The 24,337-nt window shown below is 37.5% G+C and overlaps 1 protein-coding gene across 3 annotated transcripts in view; it reads left to right on the plus strand.

Moving 5' to 3' along the window:
• The window catches only part of METTL25 (methyltransferase like 25), a 128,561-nt gene that overhangs the window by 45,865 nt on the left and 58,359 nt on the right, over positions 1-24,337 (plus strand). For all 3 annotated transcript variants that reach the window (XR_010663043.1, XM_065934161.1, XM_065934160.1), the window contains exons 6-7: positions 14,948-15,042; positions 21,937-21,966. Coding sequence is in view for 2 of the 3 variants with exons in the window: in XM_065934161.1 (XP_065790233.1) it covers positions 14,948-15,042; positions 21,937-21,966 (125 nt within the window). In the remaining variant the exon portion in view is untranslated. The remainder of the gene's footprint in view (positions 1-14,947; positions 15,043-21,936; positions 21,967-24,337) is intronic.

The following is a 24,337-nucleotide window of genomic DNA, read 5'->3' on the forward strand; positions in this document are numbered from 1 at the left end:
GCCAAAGAACTAAACAGACAGTTCTCCAAAGAAGACATACAGATGGCTAACAAACACATGAAAAGATGCTCAACATCACTCATTATTAGAGAAATGCAAATCAAAACCACAATGAGGTACCATTACACGCCAGTCAGGATGGCTGCTATCCAAAAGTCTACAAGCAATAAATGCTGGAGAGGGTGTGGAGAAAAGGGAACCCTCTTACACTGTTGGTGGGAATGCAAACTAGTACAGCCACTATGGAGAACAGTGTGGCGATTTCTTAAAAAACTGGAAATAGAAATGCCATATGACCCAGCAATACCACTTCTGGGCATACACACTGAGGAAACCAAATCTGAAAGAGACACGTGCACCCCAATGTTCATCGCAGCACTGTTTATAATAGCTAGGACATGGAAACAGCCTAAATGTCTTGAATTCTAATAGGTTGGTGCAAAACTAGTTGCGGTTTTGCATTGTTGAACTTTTCCTTTTGATATTGGAATACACTTTTAAATAAATGTGGCTATGTTATTCATCATTTTAATATGCATTTCTTTATTTTTTTTGCTAATAACATTATTTGCTGTTTATTTTATATTTATTTTAGACTATAGAAATTATATTAGACAAAAAGCAAATTCAAGTGATTTTTTAATCCAAGTTCAAAATGGATCATAAAGCAGCAGAGACAACTCATAACATCAACACATTTGGGCCCAGAAACTGCTAATGAACATACAGTGCAGTGATGGTTCAAGAAATTTTCCAAAGGAGACGAGAGCCTTGACGATGAGGAACATAGTGGCCAGCCATCTGAAGCTGACAGTGACCATTCGAGAGCCCTCGTCAAAGCTGATCCTCTTATAACTGCGTGAGAAGTTGCTGAAGAACTCAATGTTGACCATTCTAGGGTCATTCAGCATCTGGAGCAAATTGGAAAGGTGAAAAAGCTTGGTAAGTGGGTACCTCACGAACTGACAGAAAATCAGAAGCATTCATGGTTGTGAAGTGCTGTGTCTCTTAATTCTACACAACAACAAACCATTTCTCAATCGGATTGCAATGTGTGATGAAACGTGGATTTTATACAACAACTGGCGACAACCAGCTCCGTGGTTGGACTGAGAAGATGCTCCAGAGCACTTCCCCAAGCCAGACTTGCACCAAAAAAAGGCCATGGTTGGAGAAGGAAATGGCAGCCTACTCCGGTATTCTTGCCTGGGAAATCCCATGTACAGAGGAGCCTGATGGACTATAGTTCATGGGGTCACAAAAGAGTCAGACACAACTTGGCAACTCAACACTAACAACAATATTTAAGTTAAGGAGTGATCAGGTTGAACTCAATGAAATTGCTTGTGTTCAACCATTTTTCACCTATAAAAACCAGCAATAATAGCAGTTTCATATGATTCAACCTATGTATAGAATATCTTAATGGACACATAGTGTAAAATGTCATTAATATGTTACTTAATACATTAATTAATACCTATTAATTTGGTATTAAAAGTACACTGGGGGGAAAAAAAGGTCATGGTCACTGTTGGATGGCCTGCTGCCCATCTGATCCATTGCAGCTGAATCTTAGAAAAACAATTACATCTGAGAAGTGTACTTAGCAAATCAGTGCGATGCACTGAAAATTGCAATGCCTGCAGTTAGTATTGGTCAGCAGAATGGGCTCAATTCTTCACAACAATGCCTGACCACTGCATTGTACAACCAGTGCTTCAAAAGTTGAACAAATTGGGCTATGAAGTTTTGCCTCATCCGCCATATTCACCTGTCCTCTTGCCAACTGACTACCACTTCTTCAAGCATCTCAGTGACTTTTTACAGGGAAAATGCTTCCACAACCAGCAAGAAGGAGAAGATGCTTTCCAAGAGTCCATCAAATCCTGAAGCACAGATTTTTATGCTACAGGAATAAACAAATTTATTTTTCATTGGCAAAAATATTGATTGTAGTGGTTCCTATTTTGATTAATAAAGATGTGTTTAAGCCTAGTTATAATGATTTAAAATTCACAGTCTGAACCTGCATTTACATTTGTACCAACCTAATAGGATCTTTTTCTGTACTTCCTTTACAATTTGAAACTTACTAAGAGCTACACATAAGATTTATATTTTAAGTTACCAAATTTTTCTACCCATATTTATTCTAAGCATTTTTAGAGAGTAGATCAATTTTTAGAATTTATCCACTTTTAAGTTATCTAGTTATGCCTCATCTGATTGTACTGTTTTGAATTTATCCTTTAACTGCAAAGTGTTGATGAAAATTAGTCCATCTAAGAGATGGAAAATTTTATTTGAGCCAAACTAAAGATTATAACCAGGGAACAGCATCTTAGAAAGCTCTGAGAACTGCTCCACCCATTAGAAGTCAAGGCACAGTTACATAAGTTTTTTGGAACACAAGGCTATACATTAAATGGCATATTATTGACAGTTTACACAGTCCAGATCTAAGCATCATTTTGGCCCCTTTCAAGATCAAGAAGAAATGTAATCATTTAAGGAGTTGTGTTTTCAGTGCTAGGAGAATGTTGTTCTTTATGATTGAGCAGGTATTCCTGCTGATGGGGAAGGTTTGGTTGATGCGTAGTGTACATACGCAATGCACAGTGTGGGGAGAGATCTGGCCAAAGGGCAGAGAAGAACTTTTTATGTTTAAATTTGTCTTGCTTTGTCATCAAATGTGAATTTTATTTCACAACAGTATAGGTCTGATTTATATAGTTTAATGGTATTTATTCTTTTAGTTTTGTTTTTTCCGTTTATTTTTATTAGTTGTACGCTAATTACTTTACAATATTGTAGTGGTTTTTGCCATACATTGACATGAATGAGCCATGGATTTACATGTATTCCCCATCCCGATACCCCCTCCCACCTCCCTCTCCACCCAATCCCTCTGGGTCTTCCCAGTGCACCAGCCCCGAGCACTTGTCTCTTGCATCTAACCTGGGCTGGTGATCTATTTCACCCTTGATAATATACATGTTTCGATGCTGTTCTCTCTAAACATCCCACCCTTGCCTTCTCCCACAGAGTCCAAAAGTCTGTTCTGTACTTCTGTGTCTTTTTCTGTTTTGCATATAGGGCTATCGTTACCATCTTTCTAAATTCCATATATATGTGTTAGTATACTGTATTGGTCTTTATCTTTCCGGCTTACTTCACTCTGCATAATGGGCTCCAGTTTCATGCATCTCATTAGAACTGATTCAAATGAATTCTTTTTAACGGCTGAGTAATATTCCATGGTGTATATGTACCACAGCTTCCTTATCCATTCGTCTGCTGATGGGCATCTAGGTTGCTTCCATGTCCTGGCTATTATAGACAGTGCTGCGATGAACATTGGGGTGCATGTGTTTCTTTCAGATCTGGTTTCCTCAGTGTGTATGCCCAGAAATGGGATTGCTGGGTCATATGGCAGTTCTATTTCCAGTTTTTTAAGAAATCTCCACACTGTTCTCCATAGTGGCTGTACTAGTTTGCATTCCCACCAACAGTGTAAGAGGGTTCCCTTTTCTCCACACCCTCTCCAGCATTTATTGCTTGTAGACTTTTGGATAGCAGCCATCCTGACTGGCGTGTAATGGTACCTCATTGTGGTTTTGATTTGTATTTTTCTGATAATGAGTGATGTTGAGCATCTTTTCATGTGTTTGTTAGCCATCTGTATGTCTTCTTTGGAGAACTGTCTGTTTAGTTCTTTGGCCCATGTTTTGATTGGGTCATTTATTTTTCTGGAATTGAGCTTCAGGAGTTGCTTGTATTTTGAGATTAATTCTTTGTCTGTTGCTTCGTTTGCTATTATTTTCTCCCAATCTGAGGGCTGTCTTTTCCCCTTGCTTATAGCTTCTTTTGTTGTGCAAAAGCTTTTAAGTTTCATTAGGTCCCATTTGTTTATTTTTGCTTTTATTTCCAATATTCTGGGAGGTGGGTCATAGAGGATCCTGCTGTGATTCATGTCGGAGAGTGTTTTGCCTATGTTCTCTAGAAGTTTTGTAGTTTCTGGTCTTACATTTAGATCTTTAATCCATTTTGAGTTTATTTTTGTGTATGGTGTTAGAAAGTGTTCTAGTTTCATTCTTTTACAAGTGGTTGACCAGTTTTCCCAGTACCACTTATTAAAGAGGTTGTCTTTTTTTCGTTGTATATCCTTGCCTCCTTTGTCAAAGATAAGGTGTCCATAGGTTCGTGGATTTATCTCTGGGCTTTCTATTCTGTTCCATTGATCTATATTTCTGTCTTTGTGCCAGTACTATACTGTCTTAATGACTGTGGCTTTGTAGTATAGTCTGAAGTCAGGCAGGTTGATTCCTCCAGTTCCATTCTTCTTTCTCAAGATTGCTTTGACTGTTCGAGATTTTTTGTATTTCCATACAAATTGTGAAATTATTTGTTCTAGTTCTGTGAAAAATACCATTGGTAGCTTGATAGGGATTACGTTGAATCTATAGATTGCTTTGGGTAATATAGTCATTTTGACAATATTAATTCTTCCAATCCATGAACACGGTATATTTCTCCATCTGTTTGTATCCTCTTTGATTTCTTTCATCAGTGTTTTATAGTTTTCTATGTATAGGTCTTTTGTTTCTTTATGTAGATATACTCCTAAGTATTTTATTCTTTTTGTTGCAATGGTGAATGGTATTGTTTCCTTAATTTCTCTTTCTGTTTTCTATTCAATCAACTGGTAAGATATGAATACCTCAGAAGTCTTAGCAGTTCAGTATAGTTTTAATATACCTTTTACCCTTAGATAATGTTTTGAATGTCATAAGAAAAAAGTCAAGTGTAACTCAGAGGTTTTTGATCTGAAACAATGGGAAAATGGAGTTATTTAGTGACCTGAAAAAGACTGCTGAAAGAGTAGAATTGAGAAGAAAGTTGTTCAGTTTTGAACAATTGAGTTTGACGTTCATTTTAAAAATACAAGTGTGGAGGTTATATTATCAGTTGGATAGATAATTCTGGGTTTCTGTGGGCATATTTGGGTTTAAGATAAATCTCTGAATTACTAACATACAGATAGTAAGTTTGAGTGATATCACTTAGGGAGTAGAGATCTCAAAAAAAAAAAAAATAAAAAATACAGGGATTAAACCTAGAAACATTCTTTAAAGTTCAAAGTACTTTCCAAAAGGAATTTGGGAAAACTAGGAGGACCTGTGAAGTGATCTAATAAGGAAGAACAGTACAGTATTGTTCTTTTACTTAGCAGTGTATTTTGGGCTTCCCTTGTGGCTCAGCTGTTAAAGAATCCACCTGCAATGTGGGTGACCTGGGTTTGATCTCTTGTTGGGAAGATCCCCATGGAGAAGGGAAAGGTTACCCACTCCAGTATTCTGGCCTGGAGAATTCTATGGACTGTATAGTCCATGGGGTTGCAGATAGTCAGACACGACTGAATGACTTTCACTTTCATTGTTAACTTATATAGATTTACTAAATTTGTTTAATAAGGACAAAATATTCCTTGTAACGAATGTACCGCATTCTATTTCACTTTTCCTGTATTGGTGACATGTGTTTTATAATTTTCTCCTCTAACTATAATTTTTGATTTATCCAGTTCCATAATCTATCTTCCCTGGTGGCTCAGTCAGTAAAGAGTCTGCCTGTAATGCGGGAGACCTGGGTTCAATCCCTGGGTCGGGAAAGTGCCCTGGAGAAGGAAATGGCAACCCTCCAGTAGTCTTGCCTGGAGAATTCCATGGACAAAGGAGCCTGGTGGGCTACAGTCCATACGGTCACAAAGAGTTGGACACAACTGAGTGACTTAACTTTCACTTTCTTTCACTTTCACAGTCTATCTGGGTTTATTTTTGTTTATGATTTGCAAAATGGTTCTATTTTTTTCTAAATTCTATTTATTGAATAATCCTTGCTTTTGCGCGTTGATATGAAATGACACCTTTCTCAGATAGTGCATTGTTAGGTTATCTTTTCTTTTAGTCTGTTGGTTCCTATAATAAAACTATACTGTTTTAATTTCTGTAGTTTATTTGAACCTTTGAAATCTGGTAGAGCAAGTCCTTCAAAGTTCTTAGTTTTCAAAATTTTCTTAACTCATGCATTTTTCTCTTTCAAATGAGTTTTATTTATTTGCTTTTAAAAGAGTGACCATTTTATTTCATTGGTCTGTGTAAGACATACAAATACAGTCTTATATTTTTTAAAAACCAGATACAGGGTTATTGAGTGAGTTTCCTCAAAGAGATTTCTGTCAGGAAAGGCTTGCTGACTGCATCTCATTTGTTGTCTGAATTCAGTAATGGAAGCCAGGATATTCCGTGCATATTTGGGTGAACAGTACTGGATACAAAAGTCAAGCAATTAGGCTTTGTTTCATGTTTTGCTGGAGTTCTTTCTAATATTTCCTGTGTGGCTGGGGAAAGGATATACCATCTTTCAGAGAAGAACATGATTAATATTAAAATGCTTATCTAACAGTGGAACTATTTTAAAATTTGATAATGGAATATTTTACTTATCCAGAGATCCTGGCAAGAGGAAAATTGCAATGCTGATCACATCAACGATTTAATAAGGCTTAGGTAGAAAGGTTTGCTTGAGTCTGTCATTTGGGATTAAAGTTTATGTGATTTATAGTGCAAATTCATAGAAAAGTTGTAAAATGTTTTGTGTTTAAAAAGAATGATTTTTAAATTATCTCATTTCCTTCCTAATGTTTAGATCATAATATACATTGTTGGCCAGGTTCAAAGTAAAAGCTGATTTTGATGATTTGTGTGTCAAATGAGTTTTTGAATCAGATTTTTAAAATCCATTTAAAAAAAGCTGTTGGTATTTTTATTGACATACAGTGAATTTATAGATTATTGTGGGGATAAATTATGTCTTTGATATGTTTTTCCTGTTGTAACAAATATCTTTTCATTTATTTGGTGGTTGTTTCAGATATTTTTGTTAATCTTGCCCATTTTAATTAGTTTATTCATAAAGATTTTGTTGGGTTTTTTCCTTTGATATAAGAAACATTTATTGGGTGGCCTGATACATGCTAGTTACTGTTTTAGGGACCAATGATATAAGATTAAACAAAACAAAGCCCCTGCCCTCATTAAGTTAATATTCTGATAGGAAGGCATAGGAAGTCTTCCCTCATAGAGCAGTGGATAGGAATCTGCCTGCCAGTGCAGGAGACATGGGTTCCTTCCTTGGTCCAGGAAGATTCCACGTGCATGGGGCAGGAAAAGCTGTGCACCACAACCACTGAAGCCCGCATGTCCAGGGCACACAGACCGCCACGCTGAGCGTGTGTCTCAGCTACTGAAGCCCACGCGCCCAGGAGCCTGTGCTATGCAACGAGGGGCTGCTGCAGTGAGAAGCCTGTGCACCCCAAGGAAGAGGAGCACCCCCCCCCCCCCGCAACTGGAGGAATCCCACCCAAAGACAATAAAGACCCAGCACAGCAAAAATAAATTAGTTTTTTGAAATAAGGTATCAGGCAATAGAAAAATAAGTAAGTGGATACATAATGTCAGGTTATAAACAGGAGAACAACTAAACAGGGAGAAGAGAACAAGATATGTGAAGAGCAAAGCAAAATCTTTCAAAAATCAGTTTCTAATGTAGGTTGAGATTATTAATTTAGGGGACAAAAATTTATGTCTCTAATAGCATAATGCCTGTTTATTTTTTTCTGGATAAAATTATATGTCAAATTTCATTTAAGTCTAAAGAAATCTTAAGAGCATGTATTTTCAGTGAAGGCATGCAGATAATCTTGATTCATCTATGTAATTCTGTTGATTTAGTGCAACAAAGTTCTGTAATAGGCACTAGAGGGTATAAGATAAGTGAAAGTCTGTCTTTCCCCTTTGGGAGCTCATGATACAGTGGGGAATTCAGAAACAATTACATAAAACTTTCATGCATATCTGAGAGTGATGTATTCATGACCTATATATCTTAATCAACTACAGATATGAATTATTGATAAAATGAATAAAAGAAGTAATGAGTGATGGATGTATAAACCAAATGCTATTAAGACTAGAAGAGAGAGTAATTTTTCATAACCCCGGGATAAAGGAAAGCTTTCTAAAAAAGGTGACATTCAGTTTTCATTTAGAAAAACGAAAAAACAAATCCGAGCCAGATTATGAGAGCCATGAACGATACACTGAAGCCTCAGAATGTTATTCAGTGGAAGGCAAAGTATACTTAGTTCCATAAAACTATTTTTGAGTGTTTGTTGCCAAATAATTGCATTCATTCATTTACATTTCTGAAAAATAGGAGGTAACAACAAGTCACTAGGACTTTTCAGAGATAAAACCAACTGACATGGTTACCAATGGTAGGGAAACAGGGTGGGGTGGTGGTGAGGGTGGCTGTGAAGGCTAAAGATGATGGCAAGGTTTTAGGTTATATCGTGATGGTTGTTCAGTCGCTCAATCATGTCTGACTCTTTACGCCCCATGGACTATGGCACGCCAGGCTTCCTTGTCTTTCACTATCTCCCAGAGTTTGCTCAAACTCATGTCCGTTGAGTTGATGATAGCATGATTACATAATGACATATTATTATTGGGGAAGAACAGATTTGTAGGCTTAGGAAGTGAGTTTATTTTTGCATATTTTTTGTCTTAGAAATATTCAGCAGATAACTTTAAAATGTCTTATCTCCTGGAAATAACGTGGGAATTAAATTTAAAGGAGTACATGTAATTGCCCAGAAATGAGTGAGGCAAGGGTTGCCAGCAACCACCAGAAGCTAGGAAGAGGCAAGGAGAGATTCTTTGCAAGAGCATTCACAGTGAGCATGCCCCAAGTGATACCTTGATTTCAGACCTCTAATTTCCAGAACTGTGAGAGAACACATTTCTTTTGTCAGCCACCCAGTGTGTTGTCATTTGTTACGGCAGCCCTGGGAAAGTAATAACAGGAATGATCAGCATGTATTGAGAGAGATATGGACAAAATTGTCTCGGGAAAGAGTATAGATAGATTCAGACTAATTTTAGACAATTTTGACAGACCAAATTTTACTTTAAAAAGCAGTTAAGACCAGGTAAATGTGATACTTTTTATCATACCATACAAAAATTTTAGTACCTGTTGTATTATACCTAGCCATTTCATTCATTTGTTTACCAGCTGAAGGCATGTGAGTTTTTGAGCCTTTAGTCAAAGAAAGCATAAAAGGGGCATGGAGAGTAGGAGGATTAACCATTAGGAACATTTAATAGAAAATAATAAGCTGCAAAGGGGCTATGAAGAGTATGAGGCCACAGATAAGAGAGAAAGAGATCATAGAAGCCAAGTGAAGAGAATGTTTTAAGGAAGGAACATCAGGAAAATCGGAAAATCTGCAGTAAGAAAAATACGCATTGGGTTTGGTTTCATAGATGCTGGTGGTGGTGGAAACAAGGGCCGTTTGAGTGGCATGTGTTGATGTATAGATTTCAGAAAGATACTATTACTCTTAATGTAGGGGAAGGACAGAAAGAAAGGGAAAGAGAATTTGCTAGTAGGTGTTGCAGTTATCCAGTTAAGAGCTAATGAAGATTGAAAATGAAAAGGAGATATAATTAAGAGAATAAGTATATAAGAACTTGGGGATTAAAAGAGAGAATAATAATAAAAAAATGATTCTATAATTCAAACTTGTGTCACTATCTGGATGATAATATTATTAACACAAAAAGGAAGAACTAGTAGAATATCTAGATGATAAGATTAATGCATTTCTAAAGCTAGAAAAGACTAAGAAATGGAATAGAAGGAAAAAACAAGAAACTTCATCCCCTCCAAAATTAAAGATAGCATGAAAGTGATCCTCAAGGAAAGCAGCTTGATTTCACTGATTTGTTTGTTTGTTCTGTTGCCCAGTCATGTCCAACTCCTTGCCACCCCGTGAACTGCAGCATACAGGCCTCTGTCCTGTAAGTTTACCCAAGCTCATGTTCATTGCATCAGTGATGCCATCCAGCCATCTCATTCTCTGACACTCTCTTCTCTTTCTGCCCTCAATCTTTCCCAGCATCAGGGACTTTTCCAATGAGTCGGCTGTTCACTGATAAGGAAGTTTAATGCCGAGTTTGACTAGATTGGATTATAAGTATATGAACACAGTTAAATAGGAAACCACGACATAACAATAGAAATGGTGAACACTGTGACTTTGATTCAAGACATAGAAGGGAGCCTCATTCTTCACTGCGGTCAGGATGAAGCTGATGAAACAGATTCCAAAGATAATAGTGAATCTGTATATGGAAGGCTTTGTTTGACTTTGAGGGTATCCCTCCTCCATGTCAGCTTTTTGCTCTTGCTCTGTTAGGAAATGAACAAAGCTGTGAGGCTACTCTGACCTTAATCACAGAACAAACTGTGATACAGATTCAGAAAACCTCAAGGTGATTACACAACCGCTGGGTGTCCAGAGGAGTGAGTCTCTTCTGTGATGTCATATAACCCTGAACCAAGGCTGGCCATTCCTGTAAACTGCATGAAAAGTTCAGAGGTGTTTTGGCTGGAGGTTTGGGGAGCCACGTGCTTGGAATGAGACTGCCCGTCTGCTGTCCTTCACACTGTCAGATAGGTTTGGAGGGGGAACTTACTTAAGCGTACGGTAAGGGCGACCTTCTGTAGGCCTCCATCGTGGGAGCAAAGAAAAGTTTCATGAGCCCTAAAGAAGACAGGGACCCTCTTCCGCCCTCATCACATTCACCAGGCACGAGTGAGGAACATGCTTGCCATCTTTCAGCCCCTGTTTCTCCAGTGACTGCCCCGCATGCTCCGAGTGTGACTGCTCCCCTGCTGGCTGCCACACCGCATCATCTGAAATCCAGAGGAGCCCCAATCCTCTGTAACCCTCTCTGCGTCTCCCCCTCACCACCGTGCACCTTGGCAAGCCCAGAGCTCTGTGTTTCCCTGGAGAATTCCCTTCCCTGCGCCCCCACCACACTCCCAGCCTCACCACTATCTCTCGGGATGGTCAGGCCTAACTAACCCCATAGTGCCTTTGATCCCCATTCGTGTCAGTCCTCACCAGAAACCCGGCCTCACTATTCATTCCTGATTTCCAGGATTCTCATCAAATGTATATATGTCCTTTGTTCTGCCTTGCCTTCTACCTCTCCTCAATTCCAAAATGTTCTTGAATTAGGTCATTCATTGCCAAAATTGCCTTTATGCGCAGCCTTTTCTCTGAAGATCCCTTCACTGTCTAATCAGAACGGAGCTCTTCCCTGAGGAAGCACCCTTGCCGTACTCATCAAGCAGTGCATTTTCTCTCTCAGTTCCCTGGTATGAGGTAATGGGCTGCTTTGTTGCTACTTCAAGACTGTATTCATCATCTAATGCTATTTGAGAGATCACCACAAAACTGAATGACTCAGAGACAGAATAAATTTTATTATATCTTATTACAGTTTCTGTGGGTTAAGACTTGGAGACTAACTTGGGCATGAATTTCTTATATTAGAGTTTTTTTCCTGAAAATAATATATCCCTTCCATTGTAATACATTTTCTAGAAATACTCTTCTCATTTCAGTCTGATGTTAAGTAGTAATTTTAGCTTATTATTGGTGGAGAAAATTTCTACCTATTTTCAGGCAAGTAGACATGCTTTTTTCCTGGCAGCATAAGGCAAATTGCAGGGCAGAGATGGTACACTAATTATTACTTTTCTTTACAAATCCATTGCTTGTTTCTTAAGTGGAATTCTTCTCCTGTTTTGTAGCAAGCTGACTTTCATCTCCTCTTTTCCATTCTTACAAGTTTGTTTTGTAGGTATTTGGTTGGAGTGTTAGAAATTGAAAAATTACTAGCTAATAATTTTTAAATTGTATAATATTCTGGTATTACATTTTTGGAAATTAACTATGTCTTGTTGGAGCTCTGTTTGTTTGCTTTTCATTAAGTCTTCCCAACAAATATTTTCATGACTTGTCTCCTCATGTAAATCTCTGCTCAAATACACATTCTCAAAGAAGATTCCTGTATTAATTAGAACAGACGGATTCAACTAATGTGTCATGGATGCTACATGGGAGTTCCTGTGATATTGCTTCCTTCATCCCATGGGTTTTGGCTCAACACAGTTGTCATCATCTGTTTATTCCACTGTGACTTACAAAATCCACCATGTTCTCTGAGTGCTGAGCTACAAAAAAAAGTTTGGGAAACACTGAATTAAGATAAAGATTTAGATGCTGCTGCTGCTGCTAAATCGCTTCAGTCGTGTCTGACTCTGTGTGACCCCGTAGACAGCAGCCTACCAGGCTCCCCCATCCCTGGGATTCTCCAGGCAAGAACACTGGAGTGGGTTGCCATTTCCTTCTCCAATGCATGAAAGTGAAAAGTGAAAGTGAAGTCGCTCAGTCTTGTCCGACTCTGTGCGACCCCATGAACTGCAGCCTACCAGGCTCCTCCGTCCGTGGGATTTAGATGCTAGATAAGTTCAAACCCAAAGTAGCAGTCACTTCAACAAAACAGATGGATGTTTCTATTTCAGTCCCAAGGTGGACAATTAAGGAGCTCTGTGGGCATTCACACAGATGCCCTCAGATGGTAAAGAATCTGTCTGTGATGCAGGAGACTCGGGTTTGATCCCTGGTTTGAAAAGATCCCCTGGAGAAGAGAATGGCTACCCGCTGCAGTATTCCTGCCTGGAGAACTCCGTGGACAGAGGAGACTGTCAGGCCACAGTCTGTGGGGTTGCAGAGTCGGACTAACACACGGACACACACAAAGGAGCTGTGTACCAAAAAGCCTTCCAAGAACCCAGAATCCTTGTCTTGTTGCTCCATCATCTGCTTGCCAACATGAGCATAAAGTGGGGAGGGGAGGGGAGGGGAGAGCGTACCCCTCCCCTTTTTGAGCATTTGCACACATCTCTTCTGCCCACATCCTGTTGGCCAAAACTTAATCTCTAGCTATCCTAGTGGCTGTATGGGAGTCTGGGAATTATAGTCTTTACTCTGAACAGCTGAATAGCCAGCTAAAGATTGAATGCTTGGTTACTTTATAAGGAAGAAGGAGAGAGCAGATGCGGGAAGGGAAAAAACAGTTTTATTGGTTAGGACTTTCCTAAACACTCTCAATAAAAGAGCAAAACCCCATTTCTTCAGCCCCTTACTCTTTAAAGTTTAGCTATTTCTTTCTTCAGCTGTCAGAAACAAAATTAAACTACTTACAGTAACCATTTCGTTTAGCAATAATCATGTTTTGATTAAATCGTAAAGCCTTCAGTAAAACTCAAACCTCTCTTTCAAGCCATCTTGGCAATTGACAGAAGAAGTAAAGTAGGGTCCCTTGGACTTGGATAGGCGTCAAGGGCTCCCTGAGTCCTGGACAGTTGTATGTGAAGTTGTTTATATAGCCTGATGGTTAAGAGTATGGCCTCTGGAGTCAGACTGCTGGTTTAAATTCCAGGTCTGTCCTGTGCTAGATTTGCACTTAGGCAATTCTCTTAAAGTCCCTGTGCCTCGTTTCTCTATCTAAAACATGAGAATCATGGTATACCTGTTTCGTAGAATTGCTGTGGGGACTGGTTAATACCCTGAAAGCTCCTAGCGTTTAAAGGTAATGAATACATTTAAAGTACTTATAGCAGTGCTTAATGATATTGTGTTGTATAAATACTAGCATTGTTTTTATTTATATTCCTGGGACAAGGAATATATCTTCCATCTTCCATCTGATTATCAAATAAGGTCAATTGTAAATCTTAATGAAAAGAAAGAAGGAAATCACTGTCACAGGCTCATGTCTATATGAAACTTAAATTTTCTCTATTTTAATCGAAAACCATCTGATATTTCATAACACAGAAGTTTATTTGGTGGAATCTACATCAACAGTATTGCTTCACTGGTAGCTCAGAGGTAAAGAGTCCATTTGCCAATGCAGGAGACATGGGTTCAGTCCCTGGTTTGGGAAGATCCCCTGAGGAGGAAATGACAGCCCACTCCAGTCTTCTTGCCTGGGAAATCCCAGGGACAGAGGAGCCTGCGGAGTCACCAGGCTTGCAGAAGAGTCAGACACACTTAGTGAGTAAACAGCAGCAACAGCCTCAGTAATACTTCGTTTTAAACCATTTTCTTATTTTCTAGTTTTATTTTACTTTTTAACCTAAGAGAAAATTCATATGTATCTCAATTTTCTTTTCATTACCACTGTTTTGATAAACTTGAGTTCTTATTTTCCAGGCTTTAATTTAAAATAGATTTTTTTTTTCCTTGTCAGAAATGCTGTGTAATTAATAGTTGTTCTAAGGGGTTTTAACATCAGCAAGTTACATATATAACTCTATAAGTGAGTCAACAGCCGATATGTGTGATTAAGTAGTGAATGTTGACTTTTTTGTTGTTGTTACTTAAACCATAAATGCAGTTGAGCCAAACTGAATCATAGTTGAAAATGTAACATCCTATTAATATAATGGAAAAAAGAAGAGTGCATACAGCTGTTCTGGAAAGTGAACATTGTGGCTGGGGAAAAAATATTGATGCTTCAACATTGTTGGGAATAAATTAATATTGTTCCAGGATAAGTTGCCAAATGTCACATTTAATACATCATTTTATTAGAAAGTTGGGTCAGCAGGAAATGCCCAGTATTTCATTGCTTATCTTCTGTAGTTACACTGAACATGAGGAGTGCTTCCATTTTAAATTGCTTTTGCTAAATCTTTGAGAAATCATTTTGGTAAATTGGTTGGTATCAGACCTGGAGCTTGACTACAGAACAGCTGTTGTTGAGAAAATGCCATTTTCATAACATTAATATGTTTTCAATTAACATACTGGAATGAGCTGTTAAACATTACCACTTCCATGTTTAACTACTGTTTGACTTTCAAATGACTGATTTGTGCACTCAACAGATTATTTACTTTAACTAAAAGAGGAAGAATTTTATTTAAATAATTCATATTTTTCTCCCATCTGCAGAATATACCCAAGAAAGGTGGGGATTTCCAATGTGCCACTATTTGAAGGAAGAGAGATGGTGCTGTGGCCGTAATGCCAGAATGTCAGCCTGTTTGGTAGGATTTTTTCTTTCTCAACTAAGAGCTTTATCCAGATGTTGCTGAATTTATTTCTTTGGCTCTGTTAAATGCCAAATTTTGCAGAGCATCTTTATTAAAACTTGTATGCGCTACAAATTATGAGGGGGAAGAAATGGCTTGCCCTTACAACATTATTCACTCTGCATGCAGTGTGGTCACAATTTATAGTTATACTTTAATTTTGCATTATGGTACTTAATTTCTTACATGTAATTACTTTAATTATCATATAAAATGTACCTGCAACCAGTTCTTAAACACAGAATTACTTTAGTGCTTTATCCACAGCTCTGGGGGGTGTGTGTGTGTGTGTGTGTGTGTGTGTGTGTGTGTGTTTGTAGCAGATCATTTGGACTCCTAAGATTTCATAAAATGGGAAAAATATTATTAAACTATCTGGGATAGGAAGTACCTATCTAGTTAAGTGAAATGTTTGTTTAAAATGTCTGAGTTGGCTCTTATCCTTAGATCTAGAGCACTTTGGCCCATAGTCTTCTCTGTTTGTTGGTGTTACATTGATCTAAAAAGGACCAAATGCCAGTTAAATGGTGTAAATGGATTTTGCCATCACAAATGTAAAATATAGTTTCTACAATAACGTTTCTAATGTGCAACCCCAAGGTAAATGAACTATTATGCGGTCATTATTTTGATAATTTTATATTGCCAGTAACACAGCAATGTAAAGAAATAGTGCTGCAGTGTTCTAGGTCATGTATCTGAGAGTTCACTTAGAAATCTATTTTTGCTAAAATAGTGATTTCCTTTGATAAGTCCTCTTAAAACATTTTTCTGGGAATTTGTCTTGTTCTTTCATTATATTTGTAAATAATACTCATTTAGGGTCTTGTCAGAATGGCAGCTCATTTTTGGAATGACTTGATTCCCAGAAGGTTGGCAGCTTATACCTTCTAAGCAAGAAGAAATTGAAATAGCCCTTTGTAGGGAATCTGACTTCTTGTTGTTTTTCAGTTGTGCAGTCGTGTCCAACTCTTTGTGACACCATGGACTGCAGCACGCCCAGTCTTCCCATCCCTCACCATCTCCCGGAGTTTGCCCAAATTCATGTTCATTACATCGGTGATGCCATCCAGCCATCTCATCCTCTGACACCCTCTTCTCCTGCTCTCAATCTTTCCCAGCATCAGGGACTTTTCCAATGGGTTGTCTGTTCACATCAGATGACCGAAATACTGGAGCTTCAGCATCAATCCTTCCAGGATATATTCAGGGTTGATCTCCCTTAAGATTGACTAGTTTGATCTCTTTGCTATCCAAGGGACTCTTAAGAGTCTTCTCCAGCATCACAGTTTGAAGGCTTCAATTCTTTGGCATTCTGCCTTCTTTACAGTCCAGCTCTCACAACCGTATGTGACCACTGGGAAGATCATAGCCTTGACTATATGGACCTTTGCCAGCAGAGTAACGTCTCTGCTTTTCAACACACTGTCTAGATTTGTCATTGCTTTCCTGTCAAGAAGCAATTGTCTTCTGATTTCATAACTGCAGTCTCCATCTGCAGTGATTTTGGAGCCCAAGAAGAGGAAATCTGTCATTACTTCCACCTTTTCCCCTTCTATTTGCCATGTAGTAATGAGGCCAGATGCCATGATCTTAGTTTTTTTAATATTTAGTCTTAAGCCAGCTCTTTCACTCTCATCCTTCACCCTCATCAGGAGGCTTGTTAGTTCCTCTTCATTTTCTGCCATTAAAGTGGTATCATCCACATATCTGAGGTTGTTGATGTTTCTCTCTCCTATCTTGACATCTGGCTTGTAACTCATCCAGCTCGGCATTGCTCATGATTGCTCAGCACATTGGTTAAACAAACAGGGTGACAGCAGACAGCCCCATCATACTCCTTTCTCTATCTTGAATCCGTCAGTTTTTCCATACAGGATTCTAACTCTTGCCTCTTGACCTGCATGCAGGTTTCTCAGGATTCAGGTAAAGTGCTCTGGTATTCCCATCTCTCTAAGAGCTTTCCACAGTTTGTCATGATCTATACAGTCAAAGGCTATAGTGTAGTCCATGAAACAAAAATAGGCGTTTTTCTGAAATTCCCTTGCTTTTTCTATAATCCAGCAAATGTTGGCAATTTGATTTCTAGTTTCTCTTCCTTTTCTAAACCCAGCTTGAACATCTGGAAGTTCTTGGTTCGCATAATTCTGAAGCCTAGCATGCAAGATTTTAAGCATGACCTTACTAGCATGGGAGATGAGTGCAATTGTCCAGTGGTTAGCACATTCTTTAGTACTACCCTTCTTGGGGATTAGGATTCAGTTCAGTTCAGTTCAGTCACTCAGTTGTGTCTGATTCTGGAACCCTGTGGATTGCAGCATGCCAGACTTCCCTGTCCATCACCAATTCCCGGAACTTGCTCAAACTCATGTCCATCAAGTTGTTGATGCCATCCAACCATCTCATCCTCTGTCATCCCCCTCTTCCCCTGTCTTCAGTCTTTCTCAGCATCAGGGTCTTTTCCAGTGAGTCAATTCTTCACATCAGGTGACCAAAGTATTGGAGCTTCAGCTTCAACATCAGTCCTTCCAATGAATATTCAGGACTGATTTCTTTTAGGATTGACTGGTTTGATGTCCTTACAGTCCAAGAGACTTTCAAGAGTCTTCTCCAACACCACAGTTCAAAAACATCAATTCTTTGGCACTCAGTTTTCTTTATAGTCCAGCTCTCACATCCATATGTGGCTACTGGAAAAACCATAGCTTTCAGTATCCGACCTTTGTTAGCAAAATAATGTCTCTGCTTTTTAATATGCTGTCTAGGTTTGTCATAGTTTTTCTTCCAAGGAACAAGTGTCTTGTAACTTCATGGCTGCAGTCACCATCTGCAGTGATTGGAATTAGGATTGACTGTTTTCCAATCCTGTGGCCACTGCTGGGTCTTCCAGAGTTGCTGACATAATAAATGCAAAACCTTGATGGAATCATCCTTTTGGGATTTAAATAGTTCTGCTGGAATTTCATTGCATTCACTAGCTTTATTAAAGCAGTGCTTCTTAAGGCCCACTTGACTTCACTCTCCAGAATGTCTGACTCTGGATGATTAATCACACCATTGTAGTAATCCGGTTCATTAAGATCTTTTTTATACAGTTCTTCCATATATTCTTTACGTCTCTTCTTGATCTTCTCACCATCTACTAGGTCTCTACCATTTTTATCCCTTATTGTGTCCATCTTTGGGTTGAATACTCCCATGATGTTTCCAGTTTTCCTGAAGAGATCTCTAGTCTTTCCCCGTTTGTTGTGTTCTTCTATTATTAAGCATCGTTTATTGGAAAAGACCTTCTTGTTTCTTCTGGCTATTTTTTGGAACTCTCTGTTTAATTGGATGTGCCTTTCCCTCTCTCCCTTGCTTTCCGCTTCTCTTCGTTCTTCAGCTATTTGTAAAGCCTCCTCAGATAGCCACTTTGCCTTCTTGCTTTTCTTTTGCTTTGGAATGATTTTGTCTGCTGCCTCCTGTACAATATTACGGACCTCTGTCCATAGTTCTTCAAGCACAGTGTTAACTAGATCTGGTCTCTTGAATCTATTCATTACCTCTACTGCAAATTCACATGGTATTTGATTTTAGTCATACCTGGCTGGCCTAGTGTTTTTCCTGGTTTTATTTCATTTAAGCCTGAATTTTGCTATGAGAAGTTGATGATCTGAGCCACAGTCAGCTGCAGGTCTTGTTTTTGCTGACTGTATACAGCTTCTCCATCTTCAGCTATGAAGAATGTGATCGGTTTGATTTCAGTATTGACCATTTGGTGATGTCCTTGTGTAATCTCTTGTGTTGTTGAAGGTATTTGCTATGACTAGTGCATTCTCTTGGCAGAATTCAGTTAACCTTTGCCCTAATTCATTTTGTTCTCCAAGGCCAAACTTGCCTATTATTCAAGGTATAGCTTGGCTTCCTACTTTTGCATTCTAATCCCCGATGATGAATTAGAACATCTTTTTTAGGTGTTAGTTTTAGGAGGTCTTCTAGGTCTTCATAGAATGGATCAGCTTTTTTGGAATCTGTGGTCGGGACATAGACTTAGATTACTGTGGTATTGAATGGCTTGCCTTGGAGACGAACCAAGATCATTCTGTCATTTTTGAGGTTGTAACCAAGTACTGTATTTCAGACTCTTTTGTTGATAATGATGGCTACTCCATTTCTTCTATGGGATTCTTGCCCACAGTAGTAGATATAATGGTCATCTGAATTAAATTTGCTGATTCCTGTCAATTTTAGTTTGTTGATTCCTGTCCATTTTAGTTTGCTGATTCCTCTAAGCAAGAAGAAATTGAAATAGTCTTTTTGTAGGGAATCTGACGAGCCTAAGAGAAAAGTCTGAAGATACTGGCATTAGAAATTTCACAATTAAAAAAAAAAAGAAAATTCACAATAAAATAGGACCTTTGTGGTGAGGTCTGCAATTAATAGCCCTCAAGTTTATGATACCCACATTTTAATTATCAGCAGACAGCCAAGAATCATTAGCTGTCTAAAAAAGTCTAACAGGAAAGAATAGAGATCAGATAAACAAATAGGAAAGAAGCAACTGGGAGAAAACGATTCAAAATAAAAAGAGATACTATCCAAAATAATATATAATAGCAATTAATATCCCTTAGAAAGATAAAAGAATATAGTATATTCACAAAACAAAAACTGTTTGCTATAAAATAAATATTCAAGAAACCATAAAGAAGGGTTTTTGAAAAGTAAATTCCAAACTAAAGAATTTATCAACCACTTTGCCTGACTAATATCAGCTTCTTATAGAATGCCCCTCTCCTTCTAGCTCTATCCTTGTCTTTGCTCACATGGATTTCTTTTATTGACTAATCTTAGAAAGTGTAAGGAACATTTTTTTGGTGTTCTTGTTTCATTGCATTTTTCTTCATAACTGACCTTTTTTACAAATATTCAGAGCTTAAGGGATTGAGAGAGTGAGACAAAGAGAGAGATATCTTTCTGGTAACACTTTCAGATAGACTGTTAAGGGTACTAACTGGGGGGGAAAATGAATTATATTAGTGCAATCTTATCAGCATACTTTTAACCTGATAAAATTTCAAAATATTTTATTAGTATGAAATGAACACTTAGTATATTCTCTTCACCATCTCTATTTATTGGCCAAGAAAAATTATTAATATTTGTAAGAAACTATTTATCACCTACCTGCTCATCCTTTATCATGTAATCAAAAGTTAACATTTGGTTTTCTAAAGTAAACTCATCGACAACACATACCAAAAGTAGCCCTGTGTTATATGATATTTGTATTGACACCAAATAATATATTATTAAAAACTTGTCTATCACAACATTGTTAATGGTTTATAATATTAGTCGCTCAGTCATGTCTGACTGACTCTTTTCGATCCCAAGGACTGTAGCCCAACAGGCTCACACTGTCCGTGAAATTCTCCAGGGAAGAATACTGGAATGGGTTGCCATTCCCTTCTCCAGGGAATGTTCCTGATCCAGGGATCAAACCCAGGTCTCCTGCAATGCAGGCAGATTCTTTACCATCTTAGCTACCAGGGAATTGTCTATACTTCAATATAAAATAAAAAGTTTATTATTTAATAATTATCTTCTGTATTCATAACACTCTTGCTCTTGATGTTCAGGGAAGGTATCCTTGAAGTCAATGGAAAAGTTCCAATTTTTTCTTCAAACAATTTCTGTGAAGCAAACTTTCATAACATGAGCTCATTTTCCCACTAAATCTTCATGACATGAGATCATGAAAAGTAAATTGGGATTTGGAAAACAAGTTTTTAGTTCCTACTCACCTGCTAACTAACTGTGCAACTTGTGGCAAGTTCCTTTCACTGTCAGTGACCATGTGCATCTGCAAAAATTGCACTTTGGATAATCTGTAAATTTTCTTTCAACTTTAAAAGGACATGATTCAGCTATATCTAAAAAGTAATATTTAAGAAGACTTAGGCATCTGAAGCAAATATGAGTATTTTTAATTAGGAAGTGTATGCAAATCTGTTACATTTTACTACTTTATGTTTGAAATATTTTCTAATTAAAGCTTTAAAAATAAAATTTTAGTTAAAATATTATGCGATTCAGTTATAAAACAATGTAAGTGTGGAAATGTATGTTTCTAAAAAAACTGAAAGTTTCAGAAGGCTCTATTCCATATTTAAATTATCACAAATCTTTCATGTATATTGTATTATGAGTATTTATTGGAAGTATTAGGATATGTTTTATAAAAACATTTTATATTTAAATATAAGTGTAAAACCAACTACATAGAAAATTGTAAAAATGTGTATTACTTTCTCTTAAAGTGACTTGATCATATGTGAATTTGATTTGAATTTGCAGACCATGCAGACCAAAAACATGTACTTTTGTAAGCTAAGATTTCAACCATAACTTATCAATATGCTTTTATTTAATAAAAGATAAAATTATATGTTTTTTAAGATTTAGAAGACAACAAATTAAAAAGTAACATATAAATTGCTTATTATATATGTATTATAATAGCTTTGGATTTATTTGTTTTAGCTACAATAAAAGAGAGCCAAGAATATGTCTTTTTATATCTTTCCTGTTTTCTAATTCCTTCTAAATTCAAAGGGTGTATACAGTGGCAGTGTGTATGTGTTTGTGTACATGACACAGATGCATATACAGCCCTAAATTATACAAGTGTACCAGTTAACATTCCTTCATGATATTAACACTTCTAAGTGTATAAACTGTTATGTTATTGGTTAATTAATCTCTTTAAATGTCACTTTTACAAGCCCTCATATAATGTGTTTATAAGTCTTATAAGATAAGACTAAACATATCAACTATCTTTGTCTTATTTTTTTCTCCTTAAAGGCTCTGGAGCGGGTTGCAGTTGGCCAAGGGGTAAGTGAGAGTGTTTAATCCAGCTGTTGAAAGTGATACATTTTCTCAAAGTGCTCTTCATACTTGACCTGCTGGTGAACCTAAAACCTGATGGATTTTAATAAATACCCCTCTTCTTGTCTCCTCTTCATATTCAAACTTACACATTTTCTGTAAGTTTACTTTATTATAAAACAGAATTGAACTCTCAGGAAAAGAAAATTAAGCTTTTAGGGAAACTTCTACATTATATTCTTATACTAGGGTCTCATTTCTTCATATTATATTAAACAGTCTATAAATATTTCTGAAGAATGTTGTTGCTGACTTTCAAGTTTTTAATGGGCTTAGTTCAAGCAAAGATAAACAAAGTATAGCATTCAATTTACTCTTTAACTATAGTTCAAAGCACACATTGTATTTGGTTGTTTTTTAACTTTTTTTTTTATTGACTTCATTAGTCATTAGTTGCAACAACCAAATGAGTTTTTATATATAAACAGATGTTAATGTATTCTATGTAATTGCTTTATCCTCTACCTTATGATTTATGAAATATTTGAATATTTTTAATGTTTTTTTAAAGAGTTCCTTTTAATTTATCACAAAATTTTCTTACTGGACCTAAATTTTAGAGATTTCTTTTTAGCTTCTTTTCAGAGAGTATTAATATGTCAATTTTAATTTTTAAATATAATGGTAGTAACAAGTATCGTTTACTGAGTGCTTCCTTTGGGTCAGACACAATGCTAAGAACTTTGTGTGGATTTTTCTTTAAAAAGTTAGGGTCTTCCCAGGTGGCACTAGTAGTAAAGAATCCGCCTGCCAACGCAGGAGGCACAAGAGATGTAGGTTCGATCCCTGAGTTGGGAAGATCCCCTGGAGGAGGAATTGACAACCCAATCCAGTGTTCTTGACTGGAAAATTCTCTGGACAGAGGAACCTGGCGGGCTATAGTCCATGGGGCTGCAAAGAGTTGGATGTGACTGAGCACAGTTTAAAAAATATTGATTGTAGCTCCCTAAAAACTGACAAAACTGACTTTTTAAGACCCTCGAGCATACTATAAGCATGCAGGCTGTAGTCTCTGACGGCTGGTTTGCGTCCTGTCTTACATCAGTTACTGGCTTAGTGAGCTGGGGACACCTCATGATTTCTCCACAGCTTAATTTCTTTCTCTGTAAAATACAAATAATAACAATCATAAAACTAAGAGTAATAATAATACCTTTCTCACAGAGTTTTTGTGAGGATTAAATGAGTGAAAGATGTAAAATGCTTAAAACAATGTCACATAGTAAGTGTTCGATACATGTCAACTCTTGTTACTGTTTTAGGTGATTAATTATGATCATGAAAATGAAAGCTGGGTTTCATACAGTGCTTACCAAAGTTCAGTTCAAAGTTTGCTTTATCAGTTAAAGTGCCACATACATGGCCTCTGAGGTGGCGACTGTTACCTCACAGTACACACAAGATCACTGTTAAGTGGTGAACAGTGAGCTTTGAATCTCTGACTCTGGAGCCCAAGCTCTTGACTATAGTACAGATCAAAGCAGTGGCTCCTTAGGGGCCTGGAAGAGGACAGAGCGTCAATCATAACACTGCGCCCTGCGTCTGTGCGCTGCTCTCAGCTGCCCCCGTGCTTGCTCGTGTACAGTCAGTCTCGTGAGTTAAGTATTCCCCAGGCTTACGTGGGAACATGACACACAGCACAAGGGTAATAGTACATTCCAGCTCAGTTAACTGTAGAGTTTTCCAGCTTAGTGCCCTCTCCACTAGACCTATAGAATGCATGTCTTCATAGACATATACATCCTTTAAGGGTGAACTCTGTCTGCTCCCTCGCATTTTAAAATTCATTAACGTGTTACGTTGACTTATCATTTGGAAGGAAAAAAAGTAAACTCTGAGGCACATCCAGCTTATTCCTGGAGTGGTCAGGCACAGGCTGCTCGGAAGAGGTTGACTTCCTTCCCACTTACCCCCATCTGTATTTACCAGGATGGATAGTCCTGGTTATTCCAGGAGTGCGCTTTCGAAGGCACTTCATAACTCTCTTTCCTTTCTCTTAGGAAACAGCTGTAAAGTTCTTATTTACTCAGGGTTACTTGGGAATGATGATTTATTCTGTCCTGTTTGTATTCCTCTGTGCATTCCATTTTTTTATGTTCTCTTGCTTAAAGGATGTTTCTTGGTCTTTTTTGTGGCCTTTCTATAATCAGTTTTTAATAACAAATAAATGTACATGTATTTCTAAATTATCTGAATATCATTTTATATAATTTTTCTAAAAGGCATGATAAAGGAGAGCTTTATTTTTTAAGAGCTTCTTCTCAGCTTTCCTACATGAAAGTGTATAATAAAAAAATTGATGACAACCCATCTTTGC

This window comes from Muntiacus reevesi, chromosome 4, assembly GCF_963930625.1.
Source record: "Muntiacus reevesi chromosome 4, mMunRee1.1, whole genome shotgun sequence".
Lineage (NCBI taxonomy): Eukaryota > Metazoa > Chordata > Mammalia > Artiodactyla > Cervidae > Muntiacus > Muntiacus reevesi.